Below are 14,937 nucleotides of genomic sequence, written 5' to 3'. Positions count from 1 at the left end.
GTTGCTGCCGGCATTTATGAACATGAGGATCACATCTCTGTCTGGGGAAAGCTTTGTTTCTGTTCCTAAAGGTTTTTACATGGCTTTCCTGTTTAAGAACTGACCTCGATTTTAGCATAGCATGTCCTTCTCATAAGTTGCTCTGCACAGCTGCTGCCCCAAAGGCAGAGTACAGCTTTACAAAGGCAAGCCAAAATATCCATTCCCGGAATGGTGGCTTGGAGTGACACAAAAGGAACTGTGCTAAGTGCGAAGGTTCCCACTGGCCTTGATGACGGAAGGCTCGGCTTTTGTGTCTCCATGCTTTCCGTCTTTGCTCTGCTTCTGTTTTGCCTTACTGTCCTTTCCAACCTGGTCTTTGTATCACAGCGTCTGGAGGATGCTTCCCAGGTAGCTGTTCAACTGCAGGAGCACAGGCAGCAGAAAACCAGAGAGATGAAAGAGCAATTGAGGAATTTCCTGGGTAGCCCAAAGGAGACCTCCGACAACCCCAGCCCACCCCAGGTAGGATTGCAAAAAGAGACATTTTTCTGCATGGTGAAGCTTCTCTGGAAATGTGCCCACGTATTAATATTTACAATTATATCCTTGAAAAATAATATTTAAGATCATTTGCATTTGCCCTGCTTCTGAAAGGTGATTAATGGCACTACATGTCCTCATAGTGTAACTAGATTTGTATCTTGTCCGTATTTTAGAAGACTGAGTCCAACAAGGTATGACTCTTCTCGGAAGGATTGAGACCAATGTTAGATGTGTCTTCTCAGAGAAAATCCCATTGGATTTAGAGGGACTTGCTCCCAGAGGAGTGTCTGTAGGATTGCAGCCTAGATATGTATCTGGTCATGAGGAGAATCCTCTAGAATTCCACCTGGTGGTGTGATGGAGAGACATTCCAACACAGTGGCCTTTCTTGGTTTTGAAAGGTCTAATTCTGCAGGCCAGAGTTAGAGGACCTTTTCTCCACCAGAAGCTGCATTCCCTTGTGGGCAGTCCATCAGGGCTCTCATGCTGGTTGTTTTGTGCCTTCCAGAGTGAAGGTTCCCTGCTTGAAAAAGAAGAGAAGGAGAGAATAGGGAAAGAGAAGTGGAAAGGTTTCCATGCAGCTCAGTTTTCAGAGCTGGAGAACTCTTACAGGGGCCGAATATTGGAGGAAAAAGCAAAACTGCATGATCAGCTGGAAAGGGGAGAAATCCAGAAATGGTCCAAGGAGGTGAGAGTTGACTTGCAGAATGCTTCCGTTGCAACAAGATGATTCAGGGATGCAGTTCATCCTTTTGAGGACGAAATATATTGTTAAAGGCTCACTGGAAAAGATGTGGAACTCCCAGTCGCTGGCTCCCCAGGGAAAAAGAGGGTTGCATGAAGCATGTTCTCCTGTAGGAGTAACACTCCAACTGGAAGGAAGAGGGACCCTGGGGATTCTTGCCCATTCCCCTTCCAGCACCAACCACCTCCAAGCTACTGATTGAGAACTCACCCCTGCTATCCCAAAGGCCCTCCCAAACCACATAGACAAATGGAAGCCTTCCGAGGTTCTTTCCAAGAGGTCCGGCTCAGGTCTGAGGAGGCTGGGATCCACAGTTAGAGGGTCCATGAAGGGGGTGCCGCTTAACCACAGGCATTGACTGTGTCCCTAACCCTTATTCTGGTCAGAAACTGATGAGAGAGCATGAAGAGACAGTGACCTTCCTGCGCAAGGCATTTCAACAAGATGTACGCAAGCTTAAGTGGAGGATGGAGAAAGAGCAAAAAGGAAAATACTCCAGTCGACAAGATGGAAATCCCTCAGTGTCTGAGGCCGTCTCCTCACAAAACCAACCTGGCCTGGCTGAGGAGGAGAGAATTCGATCCTTCTTGGCGGAAAGTAGGTCTGATTGGCAGCTGGCAGAAGGGCTTGTCCATGGCTTTGTGGGCGTCATTGTAACCCTTGTCGTAAATTAGTGCACAGTGGCGGCCACTGAGTCTTTGTTAGCACAAACAGGGAGGCTGCTGGAGTTGCTTCGGATTCCTCAGATCAGCAGCCACACTGGAGGCTATCGGATGCTGCCAGTGCCGAGCCGGTGCTAAGTGGATCAAATACCCAGGCCAGGCTGTACTCAGCTCCACTATATCTCACTCTGAGGTCCTACCTCAGACAGGAAGGGTGAGAAGAGCATTGGTACAGCGACCATTCTTGCCCAGGACCACACGAACAAGACTGATGCTGTTCCCTTGCAGATATCAGGATCCTAAAACAAATTGAACTGCTGGTGACGGTGCGAATTGTCCTCCTGAATCCTTGGATTAGACCTCGTCTCCCTGGTAAGGCCCCCAAAAGAGCGCCCTGATGTCATAATCTCGTGTCTGACTTTTCAGATGGATTGGAGACTCATGTGTCTGCCAGGACACACCCTAACAGGGCTGGTGGGGATAGCTAAACAGGGCTGGCAAATCTGCCAAGAAACCCATTTATTCCTGCCTGTGTAGATGCCAAGGATGCTGGTGGGATGCTGTCTTCCCAGCTCCTTGCTCTCCTGAAAGATGTGAATTGCCAGATGCAGAAGTGTGCAGCAGCAGTTGGACTACTCGACGTCCGTCCTCCGGGAGAGGGTAAACCCTTTGAATTCCTCCGCTACGCTTTCCTCCTCGTTCTGCTTTCGGTATGCAAAGACTTCAGTTCAGCACCATGGACAGCTTCTTCTTTTCTTCTATAGCGGGAAGGTGGGTCCGACATGTACAGCTTGCTTCGGGGGCCTTAAAGTTACTACCATCAGACAAGTTGTCCTCATGATATAAACACTGCATAGCACTTGGTGTTCCCCCATCCTCCTGGGACTCTGCAAGCACAGCCTAAATGGGGAGCAAAGTTTGGGGGTGCTGCAGCAGTGACAGCGTTAGACTTACATAGGGGAGAAACCTGTGTTCAGTTGTGAGCCTCCCAGGGTGACCACAGACCAGTCTCTCTTTCTCCCCCTCCCCCCTTCATAAATGCAGTCATATCAGAAAGAACTGAACTAAATAACATGCACTGGATCATGTTTTGAAGTCTTTGACGTCTTTGGAATGCCCTTTCTTGCTTCCCACTGCTTGTGGAAATACTAGTGGTGCTACATCAATATGCCTGGAGATTTCTCCAGATTCTCACACCTAATGGGCTATGAGATTAAAACCATCACTGTATTTTCCCCCTGTGCTTAAACACACCAGTGTCCGGGAAGAACTTCCATCTCCCCGGTTGTCAGTTGATCACCACATCCTTCTTCTCCGTTAGCTCCTTCCTTCTCAAACGGTTCCAACCTATTTACAAATTTGACCTGCAAAATCAAATGCAGCTGTTACTCTTCAAGCAGATTTTAAAAAAATGCCTGTCTTTGTTGGTTTGCTTTTGGGGTGGGAACAATGTTGGGGGCAAGATGGGTGCATCCCCCAAGCAATGCAAAGCATGAAAATGCCAAAATGCAAGTCGGGGCACAAGGGAACCAGCTAATGTTTCATTTTCTTGCAGAGGCAGCAAACTCTTTCCAGGATATAATGGACATTCAGATGATTCCAAAATCGGGGCAGCTCGAACCTCTGCATGCATCAAGTCTTTCTGCAAGGGAATTTGTAATTTATCAATATGGCATCATTGTTCTGCAATTCCTCAGGCCGCATGTTGGTGTAAGTGGTCAAAGAGTGGAAATTTTCCAAAAGAGCAACTGTGCAGCAGGTGCGATTGGCCATTCCTGAGCAGACTCTGCAAAGCTCACAACCTGTGGCTTGGTTTGGACTTCATTTTTAAAGAGCAAGTTCCTAGCTCACATTTCCAGACTTAAACCTGAACATATTTTTGCTTTTGGATCCAGTTACTTTTAAAAGATCTCAATGCATACATGCTCTCCCAACCTGGAGCCCTGTAAGATTTGCTGGGTACATCTCTGCTGGCTGGGGAATTATACAGTTGTGGTCCAACCTGGTGGTTAGAGAAGACTGATGTACATTTTTATTGTAGATTTCAATCCAGATGTTGGTTGAGCTCTGGCTATGCCCATCCTTTAGAAGGCAAAACAATCCCCAGTAGAATTTCCACCCATTTGAACCTCCACATCTGAATGAACCTTGCCAAGTGTTCTCCTTCCCTTTTAGGGCCCGGAGATTGAGCTGTGCATAGCCTCCAGTATCCCTCCCAGTGGCGCGCCAGGGAACGCCTTCCGAAACTCTTTCTATTATCAGGTATGGTCACCTTGGGTGGAATCTCCAACACGCGTGGTGGGAGGAGCAATAGGAGTGTGTCGCCTCTTGGACCAGCTTGTTTCTTAGCCCTTTTTAAGCGGAGACGAAGGGCAGTGAGCTCACAGCCCAACATCCAGCCGTGCACGAACTCCTTGTCTGGGAACCGATGCTACTGTTGCATGGCAGATGACACAGGGAGGGGAGGAGGTGAAGCAGGGGAAGGAGGGGGAAAGGCTGGTTGGACATGGCAGGAAGAAGAGCTTCTTCCGAAGTGGGCCTAAAAACTGGAGTGGGCAACTTAGGACCAGAGGTTGTCAGACCAAAATTCCCACCGCCGTTCTTCATGCTGGGAAGGGCCATGAGAGTTGCAGACCAACAATATGGAGTACGTAGGGTAACCAGGTGTCTTGCTTTGCGGCGGATAGTCCTCCATCGGAGGGATGGGCCTCTCTCTGATGACATCCTCCATTTGATAGACTGTCTAGTTCAAATCCAGTATAAAGAGGGGGACCCTGGGTAAGGAGAGCAGTCCTGGAGTTGCCCAGCCCATGGGCGGCAGGCTGGATGAGTGCACAGCTCGGTTCCAGTCTTCCTGGCTGAGCTTGCATGTGTGGTCCCCCCACCCACATAAACATAATTACTGAATTTGCACCTCTTTATATAACTCTGCTTGTGCAAATGTTACCCCAGTGTGGATCCCCCTTTGCCTGCCTTTTGGGGGGTGCCTTTGCTCTCTTTTGGCGTCATGAATGAGGCCATCCCAGGGCCACCGGTTGCCCATCCCTGTCACAGAGACTTGAAGACCAAGCATCACTCTGCGTCACCTTCTGTTTTCCTCCAAGCATTTCACCTTCCCCCGCAGAATCCTGGGCACAAGCTCTTCATTTCAAGGGAGGCCCTGCGCTGTGTGGGAAGCTTCCTGCTGCTCGTGGTCCACAGCCTGGCCCATATCACAGCAGGCGATCTCAGCCACGATTCCAGCCCTGCTTTTCGGAGGCTCTTCCACCAGGTACGGAACTGTTCCCATCTGTCAGTGGGCACCTTGGCAGCGCTTCTGAGGCCTGGCCAGGAAAGACTGGGACACGGGAGGCAGGTCCACCCAGGTGTATCATCTCCTGTTCGTGATTTACCTGCAACATAAGCCCTTCCATTGACGACAGTGAATTCGCTGTACCGTGCACCCCACCAAAAAGTCATTTGGCCATTTCTCCATCCGTCTCATTCCCCCCTCCTTTGCCCTCAGCACTTGCCTGAATTTCTGCTTGCGTGAAATCATTTTTGCATCAGACGTACTTAGGGATGGGTGTGGGTGTGCATGTTTAACTGTGCGATTTATCTTTGCCTCCAAGGCACTCAAGACCTGCCTGGGTGAAATGTTCTCCCTCAGGCTGCAGTCAGCAGCGATGCTGGAGGGCAGCAAGTCTGCTGTGAAGATGATTAATGAGGCTTTCCTGAAGAGAGAGGCAATCGCAGACGAGCAGATCAATCTCTTCTCCGGGCTTTCTGATGCCAAGGCGAAGCCTTCCACAGACACGGAGAAGGTAATTTTTCAGATGCACACAAAGGAACGCCAGCCTGCTCTCCATCCATTCCCAGGTTGTCTCGGGCTAACACAAAGAAAAACTGGCCGTCTTCCCAGAAAGAAAAGCTGTGGAGAACTCTAGGACATTTTCAGAGGGCCTCCCGAAACACTTAGATACTAAGATGTGTGTCCAAGCACCGAGCAGTCCCTGAGGATGCCTGAGGTTCCATTGGCTTAGAAGTGGGACCCTAGAGAGCCCCGAGGGGCAGTCTTTGCATAGCCGGACAGAAGAAAGGCCTACAACTCCCAGAATCCCCTCTGCTACCCTGGTTGGGCCATGCTGGGGATTGTGGGATTTTTTTCTGGGTACGCAGACACAGGAGTGCGCCACAAAGGTGTTTCTGCCCTACAGGGTATATTTACAAATATAAACACCCCCAATATATTCCTCCTCCCCATCAGATGGCCAAGGGGGCCCACAGTGCCTTAGATGTCCTGCTTTACCTGGCTCCTATTAATAAGGAAGCAGTGGGTTTGGGGGAAATGTTCATGGCAGCCCCTCTTTGGAGTTCAGAGTGACGGGCTGGGCTCTTCTCCATTCCGCACATCTAGGCAGTGGAGAAGTCCCCACCTTCCTACAGAATCCCGGAAGAAATGCCTCTTCTATCTTCTGTCTGTTCAACTGTGGCGCTAGAAAACCAATTGCCTTGTCTCAGCTCGCCTTCTTTTGCATACAGAACACCCAAGACCTGAAGCAGCACTTGGGCCTCTTGCTGGATGCGCCATTGCTCAGAAGCAACCTGTCTCCCGAGAAAAAGGAACATTCTTCGCACCTCGACTCGGACATTCACGAAACTGTCCCGGCAGGGAGGTGAGCTGTACACAATGTCAGGCTGGTTCAGCTGTCTTTCATGTGGTCCCTCCCCCTTGAACCTGCTTGGATCCAGTCTGGCACAGGTAAGCTGAAGGACAAGCCAAGGCGGAGCTGCACGGCTTCAGCCTTGGCCTGTGGGAGAAGGTGCAGGGCAGGCGAAGCTGCTCCTTCAGTGGGGGAATCTCACAATGACACACACAGAAAGCGGGGAGACAAAGAGAGAAGCCAGTTCCTAGCAGATGCACTCTGTGTTACCAAATCACGCCATGGGTGCATTTCTGTATAGGAGAGACCTGGGAAGATACTTTTCCAATGCATCTGAAGAAAGCTAAGTGGCCCCTAGGAAGTAAAAGGGTTTTTGTTCCCCTAAATGATGACTTAGGCAATTACCAGTCGCCTGGTAATTGCTCTCTTCCATGGCACACATGGGCTGGCTGGCTGGGTGCCTTGCTTTTCTGGTTCTCCTTTTCCCATCATCCAGCCCTCCCAGTTAGGCCCATGGCAGGACCCCCATAGAGCAGAGAATGGGGGGTAGGTGCTAACAGGTCGGCTAATCCAGCATTGCAGTGTTCCCCCACCTGCTGCCCTGCAGATGTGTTGAACCACAACCCCCAGCATCCCCCAGCCACATCTGGAGGGCACTGGCTTGGGGGAATCTGGGAGTCCGTGGCTGAAGAAAGAGGCACACTGGGGACGCCCCGCTCCAAGCTCGGTATGTTTCCTGCTGGGAAAAACGCCCTGTAACTGGGAAGGCTCGAGTCTGTGTCCTTCCCTTTCATGAGTCCGACGGCTGCAAGGCCCCCACCCGCCATCCCTGGAGCTGCAGCGGACAACGGTGTCAGTGCCCAGCAGAGGGAGAAGCTGGGAAAACTCCCACGGAAGAACCCGACAGCCTCCAAGGGCTCTGCTCGCAGAGACTCGCCACTGGAGCAGGCTGAGGTCACCAGCTCGGAGGAGGACTCTTCGCAGAGGGAAGCAGAAGTGCTGGTGGGGAAGGGGGGAAAGGCAAGGAGGCCTGAATGAGCCTCTTGGATCCTTTCCTGAGTGGGAGTGGAGGAAGAAAGCCAGCAGAGCTGTGCTTCAGTTGTTTCTCTGCCTGCACCAGCCATTTTCTTTCTTTGCTGGATTGATATCTTACCCTTCTCGCAAGGAGTCCAGGGAGGACAAAGACCCCTCCCCAGATTAAAAAATCAATGGCTAGCATATCTGTGCAATTATAATAGCAGATTCCGCTACTGCAGTGCTTCTCCCCTTCCCTTCCACATCTTGCTGACACTTGACCTCCAAAACCAGACAACGTGGGGACACAAGGAAGCACAGGAAAAGATTTCATTTTAAAAGTAGCTGCTTCATCTCTGATAGCTTTCAGGTGGCACTTGGGAGTGTGGCCATGGCCTTTTAGAACAAGGAAGGGGGCAGGTGTACCCCCAGTGTCGTGGGGCAAGATGCAAAGCCTAACCAGAGGGGAAGCTCCGGAAATGCAAATATTTACAGCATCTGGACAGACACGTCATAAAAGGCTGCGAATGATGCATCAGCTGGCCAGTGAAAGGGGACAATTTCACCAAATTTCTCCAGGGAGGCAAAATTCCACGGCCATTTTGCTACAGCCAGGTTCTTCATCAGCAGAAGCTGCAACACACGTCTGTCTTCTTCCGAAAGGACGGCTGTGTGTTTTCTTTCCACTGTCTTGCAAGTGGCAACCAAATCAACCGTGCTGGCCGAGCCACCTCGGCTTTGCACCCACCACAGTGCCCCAGTTCTGTGCCACCGGCTTGTGGCAGCCCTGCGAATGAGCGCCCACCGAAGCCTCCTGTCCCGAGAAACATTGCTTAGCTCTGGCGGGCTCAAGTCTCAGGCCGGGCATCATTCCCAGGCACTGCAGCAACCATGGCGGTGACCTGCTTGCAGGCAGGTCTTTCAGTGGCCCATTGCAAGCATTTTTCCTCTGGCCACTTCTCATGTCTCCCCTTCACCAGCAGAAAGCTTGTTAAAGGGAAGGAGATAGAATAGCAGCGCAGTGCCGCTTGGGTGTTTTCAGCAGCAACCTTCCATCAATCAGGCAGAACCCAAGACTCGATCAACATCTCCTGGTCCCCATTCCAGGGAAGAAAATCCATGTGCCATCCTTTACACCCCCTTTAATAAATTTCTTTCAGAAAGCCATGGTATATTTATTTTCAGTGTTTCTGCCCTCGCCTCTTCATCAAGAAGCCAGAAGAGTTCTTAAAAACACACATTTCATTTTATTAGTAACTGAATTTCCTTTTCAAGACTTCCACAAGTGCCTTTCTACAGTTCAGTATTCCATCTTACCATAAAATTACATTTAAAAATCATTTTTAAAAAGTCTTTAGCATGACGTGCTTATTTAAAAGTTACAAACATACAAGACATTTTTTAAAAACTGAGAGAAGATTTGTGCTACGTGTTCTAAGAGGTTTTTCTTCGGGTGAAGCCATCAACTTCCTTCCAGGATCCAATGCTTCGTTCTTCCCCTGCACTCAGAACTTAGCAGGAAGGACAGTATCTCTGTATTATTGGTTGGCGTTGACCCAGTGGTATCTGTCGATGCGAGGACCAGAGAACACGGCCGACGGCCAGCAGGTTTTGTAGGCCTTGTATGGAAGGTAGTGAGTACTGGAAGGATTGGGGTGGACTCCACCAGGAACATGTGCCTTCCGGAGAGAATAATGAGCCCACGCCTGGAATGGCTTTCCACACTGAGATCAGACAGAGAAGTTGAAGAGATGGAAAGGTTGGCATGTTTTGCACCATTTCAGGGTGTCCACAAGAGCTCCATCAAACCTGGCTTTGGATTTTGGCCTAGTCAGGATCTGCCATCACTGATGGAAATACTCTGACTATTACTATTATTTCAGGCACAGAAAGAGCTTGCAGCCATGACTTCTCCCTCGGTATTGACGCTGTCTCACGTCCATGTATAAATGGTCATCATGCGACCGCATTTATGGAGCTTCCTATTTGATTTGGTGCCCAAGGATAGCATAATCATAAATGCCAGTTCCAGGAATTTAGAAGTACCAGCACACCATTGGCCTTTGAGAGTTTAGCTACGGTGCATGTGAACACCCAGGATTCTGGCTGTGCGGGGGGGGGGGGGGGGGGGGGGGGGGGGGGGGGGCAGGTTAGTCCCCTTCCACTATCATGGAAATAGGATGTTCAACTCTTATCCAGCTGGTTTAGGAAACTGGGCAGGAGAGGGAAGCAGCCTGTTTGTTAGAAAGTGATCCCTGTCTCACCTCTGCCTGCTTGTCTATTCACCTGCATACCATTTCTAGTCACCTAGGGTAACCAGGTAGATTGGAAGTCAGGCTGTTCTCCTCCCATTCCTGAAGCTGCCTTGGGCTCCTCATGCCTAGAGCAGATTCTTCCTCCAGGGCTGCTTCCATGAAAACTTTTGCCAGCAGCTAAGCAAAAAGCCGGGCAAGCTCCCAACAAGTTCCAAAGCGACACCCGCTGGTCACTTTACCAACCAGCACCTCAGTTGGCTTGTTTTCCACCCCTCTCCCCTTCCCTGTCTTGCCTCTTCCCATGCTTACTATGCACGTCACTCTGAAAGGCCTTTGGCTGAAGGGCAGGGGAGAAAAGCTCAAAGACAAGATCAAACTTTTCTTCCTGCGGCCCCTCCATGTCCACGTAACAGGATCTTTTTCTGCAGCTTGTATTTCTGCAAAGAGCAATCTCTCTGGAGCAGACACCTTGCTAGCTCAGCCTTAGTGGCGTCCTGTCCGGGCGAGTCCTTAGCAATGGCGAGAACATCCAGCCAAGGGAGCCTGTCCCAGCCCAGCTCCTGGGGTCTCCCTCAGAGCAAGCCCGGCACACACCCAGGTCAAGCCCCGCAGCCTTCTCACCTGGTAAACGCTCTTTGGGTTGCTGACGGTCGGGATGCTTTTGGGCTGCATGGTGGAGCCCTCCTCATCAGAGGTGCTGGACTGGAAGTCGGAGGTCAAGACCTTCTCCACAGCCTGGCGGATGCCGTGGGAGATGTCGCGGTCCTCTTCATTGCCTTCAAAGTGAGCCACCGTGAAAGGTGCGTTCTTCTCACCGTACCTGGACAGAGCGGTGCATTGGGCAAAGCTTGAGATGGCTGCAGGGATGGAGTCCAGCACAACCAGAATTGCACTACTACAAAATGGCCGATGGACACAGCCAATCTCCTCTCTGTGGCCATCAACACAAACTTGCCTGCACCAGTTTGCTCGGAATGGCTCCATTTTACAGGGGCCTATTCTTATTTAACTCCAGTCTCTGGCATTTTTCCTGCTACCCAGGGCGTTCAGAATATTTCACGTCTTCATCTGGCAGAAATACGTCTGACAGCCCTGTAAGGTAGGCCCAAAGCTAGAGTTGGAAGGCAGAGACTTGGAAAAGAGAAGCACTTGGAAAGTTCAAGCCAGCCAGTAAGCTGACAACGTAAGAGAATTTCAAGCTAGTCACTTGATTATGTGGGCATTCCCCAACCTGGACATGTTGGACTACAATTCCCAGAACTTCTGTGCTGCACTGGGGGATTCTGGGTCTTTTAGCCAAACACATCTGGAAAGTGCCAAGTTGGAGAAAGGGGTTAGGGGTGCAAGTAGTTAATTCAGACCTTGCAGTATGTCATCTTTACTGGGCACCTTTTAGACAGTCATCTGAATTATTTCCATTGTAAACTAAAATTTCTCCCCACCTCTCCAAGGTCTAGTTTGTGCTTTAAAACGTCTAAAATATCAGGGATGTAAAAAACAAAAGTTCTGGCCAAAGAGTCTGGGAAAACCCCTTCCCCGAAGCAGCCAGAAGGCCGATCCATCCAGGCACAATGCCTCTTTCCCTCCAACAGCCGCACCTGCAGCACACTTCAAATGGATCAACCCAGACCGTCAGCTCCTTCGGTAAGCCCAGGCTGTTGAAGTCCACGTTGCTCTCTGCACACACCTGCTCCAGCAGAGGGTCTCTTTCCTGGAATTGGTTTATCCTGATACACCTGAGCAAACAGAAAAGGGTGCGGTGGCATGGGGGGGGGGTGTTAAATATTTGCTTTGGCTCTGTGCTGAGACCACTGATCAGAGGACAAAAACCATGCCGCAGAGAGGCGGTGGGAGTCCCGGGTGACATCGGCAGAAGCCGGGCCTGGCCACTTCCGAAGGTCAGAATAGTTCCCTGGAACTGTTCCTCTTCTTCCCCCTGGCAGCCTGCTTTGCCCCACCTCTTATCCTGGCCCAGTCAGTTGCGGTGGTGAGACAGAGGAGCAGAGAGCCCCTCTCTTGCCAGAGGATGGGGCCAGTGGGTGAGGGGCGCACCTGTGAGGCTCACCTGAAGGCTTGACCTTTTGAGGGATTGTCGAGGTACCAGTGCTTTTTGTACCTCTCAAACAGCATCGTCGTCAGCTTGGATGCGAACTTCTCCACCTGCTGCTTGCTCAGCCTGTCATGCTTCTTCACCAGCCGTGTGATGAAGAAAACCGTAGCGGCTATTTCGTCTTTCATGTCGTCTTTGATATCACGATCACCAGGCAAGCCCCCACGTTGGTAGTGGAATGGGAATATGAAATCAACAACATATCAAAGGCCTTGTTGATCTTTATGACTTTTCTTGGCTTTTGCAATCTGTGTGAAGTTTTCACATTTTTAGCAAGGCCCTCCAATGAATCTTTTATGGATTTTCCCCACTGGAGGTAACAGCCACACAAACTAGGAGCTGGAATGAGTTGTGCTTTCCTGTGTCAGCATATGCCAAACTGCACAACACAGAACTGCTGGGGAAGCCACAATGGTCTAGCATTACAGTTTGTTTATTTCATTTATTTATTTAGAATTTTTGTATGCCATCCCATTGCTCGGGACGGCTCACATAAATTTAGCCATCTACCAACATTCCTCTCACAAGCAGGTAATGAAAGCAATGACAGTCCCCAGCACCTGTCTTTCAAAGGTAATGAAAGCAAGATTCAGCTGGGATGCAGAGGGTTCTTTCCATCCGGAGAGCACCTGTTCCCTCCGCTGAGTCAACAGGGATAGGAACTAACATAGCATCTCTCCTAAATTTTCCCATTTTTTAATAGACTAGCTAACCTCAAGCGTTTGCCACATTTTACAGTAGTGTGTTATTTGGATATTTACATCCCAATTTTGTACTTAAGGTAGCACAGGGAACATAAGAACAGAGACGAGTTGGAATATGAGGAGGAAGGACAGAAGCCACAAAACGGCACCATAGCACGCATCACCCCAGAGGGTCAACATGAAAAGTGAAAGAGAACATGTGGGAATGGCCACCTTCAACCTGTCCTCCTCTTGTTCGAGGCGGAGTTCTGCTCACTCCCTCTATCCCAGGGATGGTTCAATCAGATTCCCATCATGTTTCCCTTTCCAGTGCAATTCTACTGGGGTTCATTCCAAAGCAAGGTCTACCAGATCTACCAGGAGATACTTCCAGGCAAGTGCACCTAAAACCACAGCTGCTCTCTCTGTCCAAACGAAGAACCAGAGATGGATACAGGTCACACTCCCCCAGTTCGAGGCCATTGCTCCCATGGCTTCCACATGGCTGCCATGTTGTCTGGGAATAACGGAAGTTAACTTCCAACATACCAAGAGGGCATCCGGAGGAAGAAAGCTGGTGGCAGCTTTTCTTAGAGGAAAACACTCTCTAACCCCATAATTACTTTAATGGCATCCCCTATTTTGATGAACAGCCTATTTTAAGCTGGCTAACCAGCTCAAAACAAAGCACTTTTCAACCTGCGCTACAAGTGTATAGAATATCATGATATTTTCCATAGTGTTTGTGACCCCTTTCTACTACCACAGCTCACTGGATTTACACTTCTTGGGTGTACCTTTTCTTTCCTAGTAATTCTAGCTAACTCATACATCAACAGTATAACTCTTTCTAATTAATTATTGCATATCATACTAAAACATCAAACCTGGGGGAAAACCAATCAACATTACCTTCAGCAGCAGATGCTCTCAGAAACAAACCGCCCAAACTTTAGCTATGGCAACAAAACCAAAATCCACTCCAGGTACACTCAAGGAATTAAGAAATCCCAAAGCAAGAGAAAGAAGGGGGGAAATTGAAAAGTTGGAGGCAACTGAGATAGTTCAGATGTTATTACTTTACTCCTAGAGCCCTCCCTTTATAGAGCCAACTACAGCCAATTCAAAAGGTGAACAGCTGGTGGAATCTTGCCTTCTGTTTATAGAAGTCTCAGTGAAATGGCTCCGTCCAAGGCAGGTGTGTGGTGTGGAGCCGAATGCACATCAGACAAGAAGCTCGGGAAATTAGACAGATAAATCTGTTTGTCTTTAAACTGCTGCTTCTTTCCTTCTCTTCCCTAATATTGAAAATATACATGATCTCTGGTCTTGATCCTCAAAAGTGCTCTCATCAAAGATCCGAAGGAGTTCCTTTGCCACCTAAAGCCTAACCATCAGCATGTTTACTTGGAAGTAAGTCCTGCCGAATAGATTAAGACTTCCATCCATGTGAGCCTGCAGCCACAAATTTCCACAGGTCTAAATCCAGTGCTTTTAGAACCAGCTGCTAGGCAGTGAAGCTATTCTTGACTGCTTCTAGCTGGAGAGTCTGCATGTATACTCAGAAGGAAGTCCCACAGGATTCCAGGAATTCTGCCTCCCAGGACTGCTTGGATAATGGGACATGCAGATAGTCAGCAGCTGCAGCTTTCCCAGGCATGGGGATGGATGTTGCAATGGGGAAAGCTTCACCTGTGAAATTTCTGTCTGGCATGCTCCTTAAAGCCAACAGAGTCCTGCCACGGGCCTGTGGCCAAGAGAGCATGCTTTTGCTTATGCGACAGGCAGCTGGTGCCTTTGCTCAGAGGAGCCCGAGACAGCAAAGATGGGTCTCCCCTCCCCCCCATCCTATGCATGCATCTTTGCATGTTCACAAGTGCGCTGTGAGGTGGGTTAGCCTGCGGGGGGAGGGCCCATGGTGTAAGCTTCCCGGCTGAGTGGGAACTCTGATCCCTCTGCTCCTAATTACTAACAAATGCAAAGGCAAAATGCAGGACCAGAAAACACAGATTTCCCTTGGTGAGACCTGCAAGAACTCAGTGGCACAAGCTTTGCCTTGCATGAGGAAGGCCCAAGGTTCAGTCCTCCTTTGTCCAGGTAGGGCTGGAACACCTCCGGCTTCTGGGCACACTCAGTTTCTAAACCAAGGACTGCAGTGCCTAGAAAGCTATTTGCAAGGCCTGTAAGACATCTTGCAAGATCTCCTCCTCCTCTGTTTATTTGATTTGCATCCTGCCTTTTTCCTTACAAGGAACTCAAAGCGGTTTACATCATTCTCCTCCTCCTGCGCTCAGTCTCAT

At 49.7% G+C, this 14,937-nt stretch overlaps 2 protein-coding genes across 2 annotated transcripts; one reads left to right on the top strand and one right to left on the bottom strand.

Annotated features, from left to right (window-relative positions):
- Positions 1 to 210: 210 nt before the first annotated feature.
- Positions 211 to 7,001, top strand: LOC123036847. The gene is made up of 10 exons (XM_044456326.1): positions 211 to 504; positions 1,034 to 1,213; positions 1,657 to 1,867; positions 2,221 to 2,304; positions 2,470 to 2,592; positions 3,488 to 3,642; positions 4,108 to 4,194; positions 5,057 to 5,203; positions 5,544 to 5,735; positions 6,454 to 7,001. Exons 1-10 carry the CDS (start codon positions 211 to 213, stop codon positions 6,589 to 6,591), a joined length of 1,611 nt encoding a protein of 536 aa, XP_044312261.1. The 3' UTR covers positions 6,592 to 7,001.
- A 2,126-nt stretch (positions 7,002 to 9,127) lies between these two features.
- Positions 9,128 to 12,082, bottom strand: BTG4 (BTG anti-proliferation factor 4). Its single transcript, XM_044456389.1, has 4 exons — positions 11,910 to 12,082; positions 11,443 to 11,580; positions 10,466 to 10,664; positions 9,128 to 9,313 (listed from the first exon to the last, which is right to left on the bottom strand). Exons 1-4 carry the CDS (start codon positions 12,080 to 12,082, stop codon positions 9,128 to 9,130), a joined length of 696 nt encoding a protein of 231 aa, XP_044312324.1.
- Positions 12,083 to 14,937: the final 2,855 nt, after the last annotated feature.

The sequence above is a fragment of the Varanus komodoensis genome, unplaced genomic scaffold, assembly GCF_004798865.1.
Source record: "Varanus komodoensis strain SLA01 unplaced genomic scaffold, ASM479886v1 scaffold83, whole genome shotgun sequence".
NCBI classification, from domain to species: Eukaryota; Metazoa; Chordata; class Lepidosauria; order Squamata; family Varanidae; genus Varanus; species Varanus komodoensis.
Note: the sequence above shows the minus strand (reverse complement) of the source record. Positions and strands in the feature narration are given on the sequence as shown.